General features: G+C 35.3%; 1 protein-coding gene across 3 annotated transcripts in view; it reads right to left on the bottom strand.

Annotated features, from left to right (window-relative positions):
* Positions 1–18,221, bottom strand: part of GRID2 (glutamate ionotropic receptor delta type subunit 2) — a gene marked incomplete at both ends in the record, with an annotated part of 1,485,932 nt that overhangs the window by 587,401 nt on the left and 880,310 nt on the right. For all 3 annotated transcript variants that reach the window (XM_080697615.1, XM_080697616.1, XM_080697614.1), the window contains 2 exons: positions 1,573–1,692; positions 13,672–13,833. In XM_080697615.1, coding sequence (XP_080553741.1) covers positions 1,573–1,692; positions 13,672–13,833 — 282 coding nt within the window. The remainder of the gene's footprint in view (positions 1–1,572; positions 1,693–13,671; positions 13,834–18,221) is intronic.

Here is an 18,221-nt window from a genome sequence, read left to right on the forward strand (position 1 = left end):
GGTTGCCACAGGAGGATCATGGTTTCAGGACAGGACAGTCTCTGATATTTAGGCCCATTGTAACTCTGTGAGATCCTGTTTCAAATAAAGAATTAAAAGTAGGGCTGGGGGCGTAGAATGCCTCTGGGTTCCATCCTCAATACCACCAAAATTAATAATAATAATAATAATAATAATAATAATAATAATAATAATAATATAAAAATAAAAGAAGAGAATAAACTCTAAGTTTTAACACATGTATAAAACAGAAAATAAGACAGCAATATAAAGGAGTATGCTGCAATTGCATGGAACAGCAAAGAAGGATAATATAATGTTGACCATAAGCAGTGAGAAGAAATAATACGTGCAATTTGAGTTTATTCCTAAATTGAAATATTGGCAAATCTCAATTGTATTATGTGATGATATAAACACAGGTAATAAAATTATATTTAAAATGTGACAAAATGATTACAATAAAATTCAGACTACCTAAAAAGGATGGTCTGGAATATCAGCGCAGAGAATATTGAGAGTGTTCAGGATGCTTAGCACAGTCTATTTCTCAATCACCGTAGTGTTTTTTTTCTTTAAAATAAGTCACTAACATCCTGTGTTTTATGTAGTTCCTACATGTTTGATATTCTTCACTATAAAACAAAATTAGAGTGCATTAGGATAGGTTCAATTGAGCATAACTTTACTGAGAAATTTTCATGATCTATAAGAAAAACTCCTAGTTTCATCTTGTCTAAAATTTTCTGCATCTTGCAGTACTGGAAAGAAACACCTACTGAAACCAGTTATTCTCAATGCAATCGGTGTCACACAGTTCAAAATTTATAGTAATCAGCTCTGTATGCAAACTCAATTACCTCATGTTGTTTCCCATCAAGTATATATATATATATATATATATATATATATATGTATATGGCAAATCAAAACCAGAAAAATAATTTTTTCCAAGGGCTTTCATATTTCTCCTTGAAAAAATTATTGTTCCACTATTTCATAAAGCATTCTTTATTGGCATGTAGCTGCTTCTTATGTATGATCTATAGTGTAAGTAACAGGAGCTCATTTCCTACAAACTATGTTCTACTTATTACATGACACACATAGAAGCTGTAATCTTATAATGTCACATTTTTATAGTATACTTTCTGTCATGCTATACAAAATTTATCCTAGTTATTATTCTAATTTTTGCATATTACAGATTAAAAATAAAGCAGGTAGGCATTATGTAAATATTAAGTTCCATGCTGTATAAAATTGCTGGAATAAGGAATGAATGAAAGATAATACCATAGGTATGCATCAGGCTAACTTTTTTCCTTTAAATCATTTTGAAAAATACATATATAATTTACTGCTTACTACTTCCCGTAAGTAATTAGGATCATTTTAGTGCCTAATTCTCAATTTCTGTCCCTCATTCTTTCCCTCCCTTTCTTACCCTCAGTTTCTCTTTTGTATAATATAAACTTCAAGAGTTACTGTGATTGCATTGCATAAAGAACAATCAGGCAAAACCATGAATAGAATAAGAAGAAGCATATTTTTAAGTGTGTCTGGGCTTACTTTGCGAACACCTCTGCCAAGTTCTTCTCCATAGTTGGTTCCAAGAATTTCAAAGTGGACATTTGGGTTACCTCCATTTTCTCCAAATTCTAGTTCTCCAGTCAAGCCATTAACTCCACCCTAAAGGAGAGAGCAGATATTGATGTGAAACTTCAGGAGTAAATAAATATATGATAAAACATTTTGAAAGAAAGTTCTGGAAAGTCTATTCAGATCTATAAAATAAAAATTTCAAACATGCAATTATTAGCAGGCTGTTTTTAATAGGTACAGAACATAAATAAAAGTATAGTTAAAAGTAATCTTGAAAAGCATGTAATTAAACTTCATCCACTTGTCATATAAAGAAATTGAGTCAAAGAATTAAATGACTGCTCAAAAGGACTAGAGACAAAATTCCAGATTAGAGTTTTTACCATTTCTTGGATCTTACATGAATAATTAGAATACATGCTTGCTTGCTTGCTTTCTCTTTCTTCCTTCCTTCCTTCCTTCCTTCCTTCCTTCCTTCCTTCCTTCCTTTCTTTCTTTCTTTCTTTCTTTCTTTCTTTCTTTCTTTCTTTCTTTCTTTCTTTCTTTCTTTCTTTCTTTCTTTGAAATAGGGTCTCTTTAGCCAGCACAGTTGGCTTCGAACCTTAACGATCGTCCTGTCTCCGCCTCCCAAGTGCGGGGATTAAAAGCGTGCACCACCACATCGGGCTACGTGATCTTTTTGAAGAGCATAAAAATCTATTCTGGAGACAAGTTTTCACAATATAGTATGCTTTCTCCAGTACAATTATACCCATAATATACCTGAAATTATTTCTGGAAATCTCAAAATCCATGTTTTAAAAATCATTAGGTGCAAGCCTCATTCTATTAATATATCTTTCAAACAATAATATATATTTTTAAAAGGTTGAATAAAATAAGTTGACCGTTTGCACCAAAAAGAAAAAACAAATGAGGAGATAAATGTCTTTAAAATGTCCTGAAGAGTAGATAATATGTATATGTGATATACATAAATACATACATACATTCATTCACATGGTGCTTCATAAGCATATACTTTTATGTTTTATGTATGTTGAGAAATTAAATTTAATTAAAATAGTGAATATACTAAAGTCCTATGTCATAAATCTGTAATCTTAATACTTAGTAGGCTGAAACAGAGGCTAGCAGGCAGGCTCAGCAACTTAGCAAGACCCTCAGTCTGTTTCAAAATAAAAAATAAAATAGGGTTGGAGATGTAATTCAGAGGTAGAATGTCCATGGATTCAATACTCCAAATAAAGTGTGTGTGTGTGTGTGTGTGTGTGTGTGTGTGCCTGCATGTGTGTGAAAGCTAAACTAGTCTTGAAAACTGTTTTTACTTTTAACTGGTAGTGCTAGTTGTTAAGATTCATTGGGAATTTCCAAACATCTTTCATTCAACATGACAGATGTTCATTTCCCCAACAGATGGCAATATAGGTCATACTTCTATCTTTCTTGTTTACCCTTCTTTTCTGACTTTAGTTTTTCACTTTTAATATTATTTAGGATTTTACAAATCAGCCGGGCATGGTGGCCCACGCTTGTAATCCCCGCACTCGGGAGGCTGAGACAGGAGGGTTGCACAGGCTCGAAGCCAGCTTCAGCTACTTAGTGAGGCTCTCAGCAACTTAGTGAGACCCTGTTTCCAAATAAAATATAAAATGGGTCTGGGAGTATAGCTTGGAGGTAGAAAGCCTCTGGTTTCCACCCCCAGTACCACCAAAAAAAAAAAAAAAAAAAAAAAAAGAATTTTACAAATCAACATCACATTCTGAGTCACCACAATATTAATGTCTGACTTAGAATTTTGGCCTAATAATGGTATTTATTACAACAAATTTTCTCAGTTTGTAAATTGCTTCAATGATCACTTCTGTGATTTTGATATTTAAGTATATCTCACTTGTCATAACCTGTAACTCTATTTCTAGTCATTTTGGGCTGGTATTATACTGTCTGCTATATCTGTGCCTGCGAGGTCTCACTGAATGCTAAGCTAATAAAAAGAGTTCAATGAACCATTGTTGCTCTTTTCTACCTTAATATGAGTTTAATATTTAATCCATTTCATTTTTAGAACAGTAATAATTAAAAAATCAATCATCCACTATTGTTTTCTAATCAGTTATCTTTTCCTTTCTTATCTAATTTTATTAATAAAAATTATTGATTTTGATATGTCTGCTCCCTTTTCATATATGATTTAGAAGTTAAGCGCACAGAACACAATTCCTAGATTTCACCAATAGCATCAGAATCTCCCAGCTGCGTAAACCTGGCGAAGTCATTTGACTTCTCTATGCCTCTATTTTAGCATCTTATAAATGGGAAAAGTAATAGTACCTATCCCAGAAGATTATTATTATCCTTATTATAGTAGTATACATGTAAAGAATATGGAACAGTACTTGATAATGGAGAGAGCTTAATTACTATTATTATCATTATTTTCTCTATTCTTTCTTTAATCTCGGAGGCTTTCTAATTCTATAAATTGTAATTATGATCCCTTTTTCTTAAAGTTTACTGTTTGCAAAAATCCATTATGTACATGAATATTTAGATTGTTTGGGGAGATGTTTTGTAAATTTCAACTGAATTTCATTTCATTGATTAATAGTTGGAAAGAAAAGTGTTAAAGCAGTTAGTCTAGGATCTGCTACTATTTTTAAGGTGTCTATGTATGTGCTGGTGTGGGTAAATGGTTCTAATATCCTTGTGATCTGAAACTCCAGGTACATAGAATAGTAATATTACCAGGTGGAAGAATCTTTATGAAAATAGAGCCTTAGCAGGATATCTTATGCTAAGGATTACTATAGTACAGAACCCTAAGAGCTGTGGATGAATGCTCCCTGGAGATGTCCTGCAGCTTTATACTTTATAGAATTAAAAAAATGAATAATTTTATAATGTAAGTGCTTTCTACTCAGAAGAAAACCATCTGAAAACCCTTCTTAGAGATAAAAATGGGCATATCCAATGTGGGAAGAGGGGACCTGGAAAGCTACGTACAATGTCTTATGCTATGTTTCTCTAGTCTAAGCCTCTTGTTTGCCTATATTTTTGACAGGAAATATATCCAACAAGTCAATTTGAGTTTGCATGTTTGCTTAATATTAATATCTCAAAACATCAAATTATCACTTAAAATTTTAAAGGGTGAGATAAGTACAGTGAAATTTTATTAATAATAACCTCAAAGTGGCAAATACTATGAACAATATAGCTTATATTATTATGTATAAATTCAAGTTACTGGTATTCAGAAATATTTTTATAAGAGTTCTTATTGCCCTCAACTACAAGTGGCCTCAATAAAAACTACTAATTACATCAGAATATTAAGCTTCTTAGTACTTTATTTCTAGAAAAACGAATCGTGCACCAATATATTTGCTATTTAGCAAAAATACTATACCCTGAATAATTTAAACAGTTGAGCAGTAGACTGCTTCTTGTTACCTTATTTGTCCCAATAAATATCCATGTGGCCACTCTGGGCCCAGTCTTCTTCCCTGTCCACTATCTGCCACTGAGTGACTTAGTATACTTACTTTGAACAAGGAACAAAAACCAATCAACCAAAGGACTTGAATTTCGTTTGCTGCGGCCTTCACTTACCTTGTTCACCTTTTTGACTTTGTAATTTATCTTCTTTATGCTATATTCTTAATGAGCTCTTGGCATGCATAATCAGTGCAGCCTTCCCCCATGAAGAGGTCAGGGATGCTTGAGAGTTCGGCATTTTAAGCAAATAAACCCTTTAAGTGAAGCCCCTTGTTATCTCACCCAGATTTAACCTCTCTGATTTTTGATTGCCTTAGAAAATTCCAGTGCTTTTGCAATTTCTTTTTTAACCTGTCCTCAGATTAACCTTGGAAACAGAGCCTTGGTAGGAACATATAAATGAATGGTCATTATCATTGTGCATGCATGATTGTATTTTTTTATATCTTGGTGTTACAGCAGATTCTAAACAAAAAGAACTAATGAGACATTGATAGAATGAATAACACATGCAAATAATTTCTCAATGTCCTCTAAATTGACAGTAAAAATTTCTACTAGAGTAAACCTTTTAAAAATAACAAATAAGTGAGTTTGGATTTTATCCTACTCATTTGATATAGAAATACCAGTGGTGATCATATAAAAATAAAGAGAATAAAATAATAAGTGGAGAACTAAAGGTTGAGAATAATTTATCATAAAAGTTGGGTAAGAAGTTTCTGAAAGGCAAAAGTGTGTTGATCCCCTGTGAATAAGATAAATTGAAAAAAAAAAGAGAACAGTATTTAGCAAGATTATATTTCACTCTGTTTATGAGGCAGAAAGATCATTTTCTATATGTTAAATTTCAAACTAACTTAAAGGTACTTCTTGAGGATCATATGGAATATCAAATATTCATGATACTTGACTAATTGCTAATTCATACTTCTAGGTTCCTGGTAACCAAGAGAGATGCTCGATAGCCAAGGATACTCTGTTCAAAACAAACAAAAAACTATGAGCCCTGCAAAACAGCAAGCACTCTGGGAGATGTCAGACTCAGCAGCATGCCCTAATGTCCCATGTTAAATCAAGGTTAGGTTTAGAAAAAAGTTTCCAGGGGAAGAAAATTACTGTAGTTCTACTCAGCAAAGAAATAGAGTGATGAGTAAATAAAATACAGAAAAAAACAACAAAAATTGTGTTAAATGTTTAGGAGAACTTGAGTTGTCATATAACATTTATATGTATGTACGTGTATCTATAATGTATACACACATATACATATGAATATCCATTTATAGTAGAGAACTACAGCAAACTAAGAGAAAAATGGGACATTATTGCAATTATTTTGATTATGCCATCCACATACTAAAAGGAACAGATACAGACATCTAGCTCATCAAGGGGCACAACTAAAACCTTTATCTTGTGTCCTTTATTTTTTACTTTAGAAGATGTAGACTGTGTGTCCAATAGAGCATATGTATATCATAGTGGATTGTTCATAAGATGAATTTTGAATTGAATTAAAATCTGTGGCACTCTACCTACTTTGTAATTAAAATGACCTGAAATTGGAATGCTCACCAGTGCCACAAGGGGCTTGCTCTAAACACATAAAGGCATTTTTGAGAGCTCCTCTGACAAAAAGTTACTTTGCAAACATTTTTCTAAAGAAACTTTCTTATATTTCAAGCCAATACTCTTTGTGGTAAATTGAATTATGTTTCCTTATATTTTCTCTCTCTCCTTCATGTTTATAAGTCTTAAATGATACAGAGGGCTTTATACAAAGAGCAAAGTAATATGTCTCCATGTTTCTGAGTTATCCACATTTTTAAAAGCTTCCTAAAAACCAAACAATGTATTAGAATTATTTTTATATGATATAAACCTAGGAACCATTATTTTATTCTTCTCCTTCCTTACATGCTTTATTTTGTATTTATTTTTTTTTTGGTGCATTGTATTTGTACATCTTAATGGGATGCAAAATGGTGGAGCCATACATGCACACATTGCCCAATTAGCCCTTACTCAGTTCTTACCCATCCCTCCCCCTTCCTCCTTCTCATGTTTGGCTTGGTAATTGATATTGACATGTTTCTTAAAGTACATCATGACTTTAGAAAATTTCCCTCTTCCCCCCTCCCATCCCCTCAGTTAGGTCCACTTACTTGCTCATCTATAGAATCTTCAACAAGTCTTTTTTTCTAATCCCCTATCTCTGTAGTTTTGTGTCTGCCTATTCTGTGGCCCACACCGTGGCCCGAGCCTCCACTTGATTACTGTTGTCTCAGCACTCTGTCCTGACCCGGTGTCCGTTGCACAAAGGATTCTCCACTTGGCAGCCACAGGGATAAATGATATTGTCAGCTCCTGCTTTAAGATACTGCCAATATTAGGGGAGCTGAGGCAGAAGTATTGCAGGTATAAGACTAGTCTCAGCACATTTGTGAGACCCTGTTTCAAAATAATAAAATTAAAAAGGCTGAAGTTATAGCCCAAAAGTAGAATGCTCTTTGGTTCAATCTTTAGTAGTAAAAAACAAATAAACAACCCACCCCCCAAAAAAAAACCCCCACTTCTTCAGGGTCACCTTATCCCTTCAGTAAAAGTTAGGAACTTTAACATGTTTTATATTACCCTGAATTAACTTTTAGTCTACTTTTCCTATTTCATGGGAAACCACATACCTATTGTCTATCCTTTCTATTCTGGACTCATTTCAAATGCTGAGCCAAAGCCTCTTTTCTCCAAGTCTGATAATTTTCTCTTTCCTTATATAAAGCATTTGTCTTTCTTCATTCCTGGAGTATTCCACTCTTCTGTCCCTGGCTAATGGCTATGCCTCCTAAACATTTCCATCTATCTATAAGTCAGACCTAAACAGTCACACATGTGATCTCCAGCCACATATTTCCAGAACAGTTGGTGTTTCTTCTTTTGTAGAACTGATCACACTTCTAATTATTTTTAATATTTCTATTTTCCTTTCTTATTCTGTGATCTCACAGTATAGCATATGGTAGTTTTCAATAAATATTTGTTGAATGAATAAATCGCCATTTAAGAACTGAAATGATTTCATTATTGTTGTCACTTCAAAAAGACTTTCTGATATCAACATGTATCAAGATATCTTTTAGATATCAATAAGTATCAACAAATACCAAAATGAGATACTATATTAGTACTTAAAGATTTGAGATCTCTTGGAAACACTAATGTTTTCTGTTTTCTTACATTCAGCATTGAAAATAATTACTCTGAGGATTTACCACAAATTAATGAAGTAAGCCAATGTGAAAATATTTGACTTGAGAATCTATTGAATTTTAATTAGCTAACTAACATAAAATAGAAAATGGTCAATGGTTTCATATAAAAGCACATGTTTTTAATTCAATTTTTTCTGATTTTTTTAAAATTAGAAGATGTAAATGTATTGTTTCTAATACTCAGGTTTTATTTTATCCAACAATTCTTTAGTGTCAGTCATTTATTTACCTACAAAATAAAACCCTTTTTCTCAGTCTCTTTCTAGCCCAAACAATACCCTCCATGTGTTCTATGTGCTCTAGACAATTAATCAGCCTTTGTCATTGTACACATGATTTATTCCAATAGATATGTCAGCTAGAGAGCTCCCAAACACCTAAAATATCCTTCTCCTTTAGCTTCACACTGTCCAAGCCTGCTAGTCTTCTAGTTTCCTTTAAAATAATATGAGTTTCATAAGAATCTTTTTTCTACTTTGAGTTCCCCAGAAAACAGCACTGAGATGGAAGTTTGTTTGTAGGCAGGGGGCTTATTTGAAGTGATGCTGAGAAAGCAACTGGAAGAGAGAAATAAAAGGGGGTTGAGGTAGAAAGAGGTGGGGATGCAATGAAAGGACAAGAGCTGCTCGGGTCATCCTATCCCAGCCTGGTTGTCCCTATTGGAGGGCAAAGGATTTGGGCCTTTCTAGTTCTACAGATACATAGATGCATGATGCTCCAGGAAGCATTCTTCTGCCCAGGGTAGTCTCTAAACAGAAGTTCAGCTGTGGTTGTGTGCTCTTGTAGGTAATGAGTGCCTTGTTGGTGAAGCAGATATTATGAGAATGGAGCATAGCACAGTTCACTCTTCTCTATAATTCTACAGAATCCTATTTTTTACCACACATTGGGCCTTTTATTGTCTCCGGACTTGGAAAATAGCTTTTGGAGTACATTACCAATATTCATTACTAGTTCCTATATTTCTCTTTGAATAATCTCATAAGATAGTACACACCATGCCCACCATGCATGCCACAACATAGGTATTGATAAACATCTGTTAAAAGAGTGAAGAAGAAGATGAATGAACAATGTTACTCTTGAAAATTGTTTCAGTATCAAGAATATTAACACTAGGAAACAATGGAAAATGATTATCATGTAAACATGTAGAGTTCTATAAATATGGTCTACCTCTGGTGCACAGGTAGATAGTAATCCACTATCTATGAAAATAAAGGTAGTTCTAACACCAGTTGAATGGAAGGTTTCAGTACACTGGTTTTAGACTGTGGTTCTCAGAACTTTGAGTGCAGCTAACTGATTTGCTTACTTAGATGAATTGTTTGAAAGCTTGCTCTTGGTTGTATAATGTCAACTAATTCAATTATACAACAAATTTTCTTCTAAATACATATTACAACCAAATGTACCTTCTTATAATAAAATAAAGATTATAAAAAAGAAGCCATTATTAAAATTTAGACATGGCTTATATAACATCAACACATGGTGTTTATCTCCATGATTTCAAGGTGTTTGTGTTTTCTTCAGCCAAGTGATTTTGACAGGAGTGTAAAAATACTACTGATATACAATAAAAAAGGGTAAATGGTAGGGTGCAAAGAACACAGAAATAGAAGCCAAAACCTTGGTATTTAAAACTAATTAGCTGTGTATCCTAAATAAAGTATCTAATTTTTCTGAGGCTCAGTTTTCTATATGTTGAAATTAGAAATAATAGGTGAGATTAATTTTACTATACCTTGCTACTTTAAAGTTATATGAGTTACTAATAAAAATAGAAATTTTAAGTATAGAAAGCATAGAACAAAAATGGAAGAATACTTTCTTCACAAAATTTTTTAAAAATCCCCTTTCAAGCAATACACTTGGCAAATTTAATATTTTTAAAAAAGACTAACATTGAAGTGATAACATTAATTTTATTTTATGATGATATCAATATCTACTTGAAAAACACAAGAGAGTAAATATAAGGATGTGAAAAACAGTAATTAAGTTTCAAAAGTTGATCGGTCAAAAGTATATTAATCATCAGCCAGGCATGGTGGCGCACGCTTGTAATCCCAGCATTCGGGAGGCTGAGACCGGAGGATCTGGTTTGCGGACAGCCTCAGCTACTTAGTGAGGCCCTCCGCAACTCAGGGAGACCCTGTTTCAAAATAAAGAATAAAAAAGTGGGCAGGGGTGTAGCTTGGAGGTCAAATGCCTGTGGGTGCCACCCCCAGACCCGCAAAAAAAATGTATATTAAACATCAACAACTTTCTTGTATACCTATAATAAGTAGATTATACATGTAATGGAAAATACCATATACATGATAGCATATGTAGACACAAAAGTCCCTATACAATTTTAGGATTAAGCACAAAAGAAATATGTAAAAGAAATATGTATGATGAATTCTATAATTTTTATGGTACTAAGGATTAAACCCAAGGGTGCTGTACTTCTGAGCTACACCCCCAGGCCTTTACATTTTTATAAAATTTGAAACAGGGTCTCACTAAGTTGCTGAGGCTGGCCTCAAACCTAAATCCTCCTGTGTCAGCCTCCTAAGTACTGGGAATATAGATGTGTGCCACCATTCCTGGCTGAATGCTATCAATCTTTGAGGGATATAAAACAATGACTCTACAAACCCCATGTTGAGAGATGGGACGACTCAATATTTTAAAGATTGTAATTCTTTCAAAAACAATCCACAAACTCTGTATAAGTAACAATGGCATGGGGTTGTTGACACTATATGGGAGAAATAAACATTGAGAACTAGCCTCTAATTAAATAGAAGATGAGGTAGCTCTTATGCTAGCAATTAATAAAATAAATTATAAAGCTAAAACCAGACTATTTGAGAAACAGCTACTTTTCTTTTACCTGAATAGTTACACTACTAATGTTAACTGCATCACTTTTTAAACTCTGTTTTCTCATCTCTGTAATGAGAATATAATTAATTCAGCGGGAGAAATGTGTTCTTTCACTTGCGTGTACTCTGTGCAGCAGCACACAGCAGTGTAGAGTGTGCATCACATGCCCTTAAAATAGGCGTCCTGTGTTTACTTGAATGTAATGAACAATTTTATCACTAGAATAATACAACTGTAAGAAGGGGCCTGACCTCATTCATGACATGTGCTGCTAACTTCTTGTTAAGCCTTGCCGCACTTCTCTTTGGCCCCTCATCTGGACAGACTGATAAGAAAGTCCATCTTGCGTCTTCTTATTTGGTGTTCTTTGGGAAATTCAAGGCTGCAAGTCTCCAGCCCACAGGTGGGAGCTTTTGCTCAGCCCAGCCCACAGACACTGACCAGGTCCCTCTGCCTCGCCCAAGCCAGGCTGCACTCACTGGAGAGACTTGCTCCACTCTGACTTGCTCTACTCTGCTCTCCCAGGAGACTCTGTGTGAGACACGCTTTACTCAAATCGTCTTAGCGTGTGGACTATCAGTAACTTCAGTGTCTAAATAGGATGACACCAACATGAGACAAAAAGTAATCATATAACTGGCGAAAATGCACTACTTTTTAAGGTCAGTTTGAAATATGAGACAAAAAAAAGCCAATGAAACAGAACATTTACCATCATGGCCAACATGTTGAATTGTTGCATGAGAAACATCACATATTATGGTTTTTTTCTTTCCTTCCTACTGATACTCTCACTAAATAAGTGTCTCCTAAGCAACCTCCTGACTCATTATTCTATCTTTGTGAGAAAGCCTCAGGAGAATGAATAGATTCAGGTTTCTGTGTCCTAGCCAAACCATGAATTAATAAATTGGCAGGATCAGAATCATGTTCGACAACCTCTTTTGGATTCATACCTGCCAGCTCTCTCCATAGATAGAGCCGGGAGATTTTGGCAACACCTAGGTTTCTATTTGACTTATTCATTTCTCAGTTGAAAAATGTTTCTCTGCCAACATATTCAATACATTTAATTCTCAAGTACTTCTGTTGATAAGGGCCTAAATTCTCATCAAAGTGATTCTTTTGCAAAAAGGAAACAGTATCGAGAGAAGCATGTGAAAGATATCTTTCTTCCACTTTCTGTGTATGTATTTCACTTCTAATGTTACATTTTTAGGATTCTTTTCCCCTGACTGTTGTAAATACACTCACATTTCAATTGACTTTTTGCCAATTTTTTCTTTTTGTTTCAGGATACAAAGACAAACCTGTATGGAAAGAGAAAGGATGAGCCCAATAAAGAACATAAACTTCCAAATGGCTGTCTCCTTTGTGTAAAGGGTGTGCGAGAAATTTGTTTGTTTTATTAATCATTTCATTTTAAATCCAAGACGCTGCGCAAGACAAACGGAGGATGTCAGCGAGGATGACATGACAAAGAGGCTAATAAACTGCAGAACGCTTACGCCGCGGAGAAGAGCTGAACAACATAAACTGTCTCCTGGGAAGAGCGCAGGTAGCTGAGCCAATGCGGGCCACGGCCCGGCGAGCCCACACAGAGCAGTGATGAAGAAGGATGCAATCGAGGACCAAACAGTGCAAAAGGGCTGCAGCCTGGGAACTGCTTATGAATCACACTTTTATTATAAATTAAAGGTCATCGCATCCAGTGTCTCACCATGCATCATCTACAGGAAGAACAGCCAACTCGGCTGTGAATTTTTCTCAGTGAATAGTATGGTTTACAAAAAAAAAAAAAGAAATCCCAGAAGACTTTTAGTTCTCTGTGACAGGCACCCGAGTGACTTAACTATCTTTAACCTTAATCACCTAGCCAGGGCTATTTAAACTATCTCAATATTGATTTTTACCTGCATGAAATTCCTTTTCAAATAAATAAGGATACTCTTTGCTATATATGTTTGTAACCCTCTGAACTTTAATTTTATAAAACAGTTCATGTCATTATTTTGTGCTTTAATTTGGCAGTCATATTGGTGTGAAAACATCTTCTTTAAAGATATCTCACAGCCAAGCATGGTGGCTCATGCTTGGAATCTCAATACTTGTGAGGCTGAGACAGGAGGATCACAAGTTTGAGAGCAGCATCAGAAAGTAGTGAAACTCGTTAACCTAGTGAGACCCTCTTTCAAAATAAAACAAGGCTGGGGTGTAGCTTAGAGGTAGAATCCCCCTACGTTCAATTCTCAGAACACACACACACACACACACACACACACACATGCACATACACACACATGCACATACACACACATACACATACACACACACACATGCACATATCAAACATTGGCTTATTGTATCCTCTTTATATGAAAACTTAGAAGAGTTAATGCTTGTCAGTAGATACCTTCTTTATGGTTTCCAGCATAGAACGTCCTCCCTGCCAGGGCTTTGAATTCTTTCTAATACATGACAAACTTGCCATGCTGTGCCACTTTCGGTCCTCCAGCTTCTTGTGAAAGGCATTAGCAAGGAGAAGCACCGTGTCATATATGTAAAGGTTTGAAATCTGCAAAGAAATGAAACAATGATCACTAGAATTATTAATACTAGATATTCAGAACATGAAGAAAATCGTCAGCCTAGCTACTTCTGGTCACGTCACAGATGACTAGTATACTGGGTTATTTATTAAGTAGAAAGTTTCTTTAATTTCCCGAGAAGTTTTGCCATTGTGAATAAAGTCTTGTCTGATTATATGCATCAACTGCTTTTTACGGTTTATATAAGTATGAAAGAGAAGCTAAAAAGGAGAAGTTTCTAACCAGGCAAGGCTGTTAGTGTCAGACCATACAAAATCACCAGCCTTTATTTCTTTCTGAGTTGGTAAGGATCTAAGAGCTTAAGATTAGAAGAGCATACTGAATAATACATTTTTGAATATGTCAAATTTTTTCATTTTATTATTCAGATGGAGAAATATCAACTCAATGTTACATATAAGATGGGTGTCATAGGTACAAAAAAGGAAGCAGCCATCTGTGCACACATTTGTGTCTATGGGGATTCTGTAATGAAGAAATGAAAGAAAACAGAACCATTCATAGATATTATGGTGTTCAAGGATCTGTACAAAATAATGTAGACATACACGTGCACTGAAATTCACTAATATGACAAATAGCATAAAATATCAAGTTTCTGAATGTGTGCTTATATCAATGCTTCCTTCTTCTAAGGTAACCATGTTATTATTTTTATGCAGATTAAAAATGAGTTATAGTTAATTTTTGCTAAGGTCTATCGCACTCTTACAATTATATCTTGTAAGAACTACTATCCACACTATCAATTAATTACCAAAGGAGTTTATTTTACAAATAAATTAGAATTTATTCAGAAAACATGAATACTGAAAAGTATCCTAGGTCAACAAAAGCTGGTAAAGTTAGAGTATTACCTCTTAGAAGGGAAAATTTGAAATAAAACCTTTAAAAATGAAAAAATCAAGGTAGTGATGAAGATCAATTTTATCTTTTTATTATTTGGTTATTTATTTAGTATTATTGGTGCATGTAGTCATACATCTTAATGGGGCACAAGATGGTAGAGGCATACATGCACTCATTTAGCCCTTCCCCGATTCCCACCCCATTCCTTCCCCCCTCCCTCCTGCTCATGTTTGGCTTAGTGATTGCCTTTGATATATTTGTGAATGTACATCATGTACATTAGGGAATTTCCTTCTTTTCCCCTTCCATCCATCTCAGCTGATTCGCTACCAAGAACCTCAACAGAGAGGTGACAGAATGCAATAATTTTTGCCAACTACTCCTCTGATAGAGGGCTAATATGTAGAATGTATACAGAACCCAAGAAACTCACCATTAAGAAAAAATTTAGCTTAAAGCATTAAAAATGTTTCAAAATTTTAACTGCCTTGCTATCACTATATTTCCTATTTTTTTTTAAAGGGAGAATATGTGGACTGCTATTTGGTTGTAATTAATGAAGAAGAATATTTATGAGAAGTGGTAGTACATGCCTATAATCCTAGTACTTGGGAAGCTGAGACAGGAGGATCGCAGATTAGAGGACAGTCTCACCAACCTAGTGAGACTCTGTTTCAAAATAAAAAATAATTTAAAAAGTAGGGCTGGAGGTGTATCTCAGAGGTAAAATTCTCTTGTGATTTACAGGTGTGTTTTTTTCTGCAGTACCAAAAGGAAAAAGAAGGAGGAAAGGGATAAAAAGAATATTTATCAAACTGTCTGCATACATTGCAGCAAAGTATTAAAACTTAGCTACTGGGATAATTAGCATTTGATGCTATTCAGAGCACAGAGCACTTAATAAGAGCTTCTTAATAATTCCTTGTGAGTTTTCTTTCACATACCAGATAATCTTTAATCATTTGTGTTTGTTGAGCAACATTTTATGTATATATTAGGAATATACATTATACCTGTATATATTAAGTTTAGCTTAAAAGTAAAATGTCCTGAGTTCAATCCCCAGTAACATAACAAAACAAGAAAGTAGTTCACAAATCAAAATTCAGACTGAAATTATACCATGAAGACCCAATAAGAAAAGGTAGAAGAAACAGGAAGGTTGACTGGTCTGTACCCAAAAAATCAAGGGAAAACTTTTGATGGATTTTTCAAAATAATATCTAATCATCAGCCCTTTTCTAAACTCTCCTAGTGCCACTGCCTCAAACTTGCTTCTTTTATCTGTCTATCTTTATTTTACTTTTCCCTTTGACTGACTGCTTCAAGTATATATTTGGGGTTGTCTGGTAGCATCCTTTGATGTATCTTTACCCTTCTCCAACTAGATAACCTCCTTTAATATTCAGTATAAAGGTTACCTGCTCGTTGACACCTGCCCTGCCAATTCCCTCTCTCCCAGCTCCAGGTTTCACTGGCCCTTCTTCTTTTTCTCTCCCATATCACTCAGCAAATACCTCTATTTAAACATATCATGATACTAAGTTTTTAAATCTGATTTTCACACTCAAATATTAGTGTGTCAAATATGAGTCTTCTGATGTTTGGCATTTTTGTTGGCATATTTATTTATTTTTATTAATTTTTTGTGGTACTGGGGATAAAACCCAGGGGCATCCTACCTTTGAGCCTATTAGCTCCAGACCCATTTTTTATTCCTTTTTTTTTTTATTACTAAGGATGTAACCCAGAGGCATTGGACCTCGAGTGACATCCCCAGATATACTTTTAATTATTTAATTACAAAACAGGCTCTCACTGAGTTGCAAAGAGCCTCAGTAAGTAGCTAAGACTGTCAGCAACCCGTGATCTTCTGGTTTCAGTCTCCCAAATGCTGGTATTGCAAGCATGTGCCATGACACCCGGTTTTTTTATTGCCACTTTTTTTCCCTGGGTACTTCCATTTTCCTGGACTCTCTCTCCCTTAACTTAGCCAACCACTAGAACATATTTGGTTTTTGATAAACAATTGTCAAATAAACAAACACAGAATAGAGACAGGAGGACTTCAGTTTCAGAGCCAGCCTCAGAAACTTACCGCGACTTTGTTTCAAAAAAAAAAAAATTAAAATAGGGCTGGGGTTATTGCTCAGAGGTAGAATTTTCCCAAGTTCAATCCCCCTCACCACCAAAAATGACAGAATAACAAATGAAAAATGAAGGAAAAGTTTAAAGTGAGATGGGCATGATGGAAGTTAAGACATGAGTAGTCTGGCACCCTGGGTTGTATTTTGCACCTGGCACTTCCATGGCACAGTGTGTTTGCACTCCTTGAGGTACGTGCTGTGAGCATCCATGCTGGCCTCAGAGGGGAGTGCTCTGTACCCAACACACGACAGGTGTTTTCAACAAATGACTGCCTCTTCTCATTTGTCCACATTCCAAATGGCAGGATCAAAAAGTGGTGGTGACATTCTCTGAGATTTCCAATTCCCCTTCCAATTCTGTTAATTCTTTCTCAAGCAAGTGCCTATTTTCCTTTGAAGTTCACATTCTCTCTTGAGCTCCTTTGTGCTATATCATCTAGATGCTTACCTCTGAGTCACTATGGGTGTTTTTGTGTGTGTGTGTGTGTGTGTGTGTGTGTGTGTGTGTGTGTTTGTGTGTGTGTGTGTGTGTGTGTGTGTATAGATTTAACTCTGGCATTCTACCTCATGGGTATACCCCTCTGCCCTTTACATTTTTTTGTTTGAAAACAGGGTTTTGCTAAGTTGTTGAGAGTCTCACTACATTGCTGAGACTTTCCTCAAGCCTGTGATCCTTCTGTCTCAGCCTCTCAACTATGGAGGTTACAGGCATATGTTACCAAGACTGGTTTGGATCACTCTTTATTCATGAGGTCTTTTGATGTCTTCTCATACTAATTTAAAACTATCAGCATTTAAGAAGGTAATTTCAGTCAGGCGTGGTGGCTCACGCTTGTAATCCCCGCACTTGGGAGGCGGAGACAGGAGGATCGCGCTGGTTCAGAGCCAGCCTCGCTGGCTTAAGAGACCCTGTTTCCACATAAAAAAGCTAAAAAATAGGTCTGGGAGTGTAGCCCGTGGGAGTGTATCCCGGAGGTAGAAGGGCTTCCAGGAACCCCAGTACCACCAAAAAAAAAAAAAGAAGGTAATTTCAACTACTATACAGATAAGCTTCCTTTTCCTCTGACCACAACCAGTACACAAGCCTATGTGCTGGACACAAACATGCACTACCTCTGAAATCTTCAACTCAAGTACCCCACACCTGATTCTTGATTTTTTTTCTTGCTTCCTATCATAACACTTTGCTCTGACATCATAGCACCTCTAGCAGCCATCTTCTCCATGTGACAGCATTTGACACCATCTGTCCCATGCCTTGAAACACCCCATTTCCTTCTGTTCATCATCTGATAGTTTTTAGGCTGCTCATCAAACCCGTTTTCTTTCTCTGTCCTTCCTTTGCTTTTCAATGTTTC

Source organism: Muscardinus avellanarius (genome assembly GCF_963383645.1).
Source record: "Muscardinus avellanarius genome assembly, chromosome: 6".
Classification (NCBI taxonomy): domain Eukaryota; kingdom Metazoa; phylum Chordata; class Mammalia; order Rodentia; family Gliridae; genus Muscardinus; species Muscardinus avellanarius.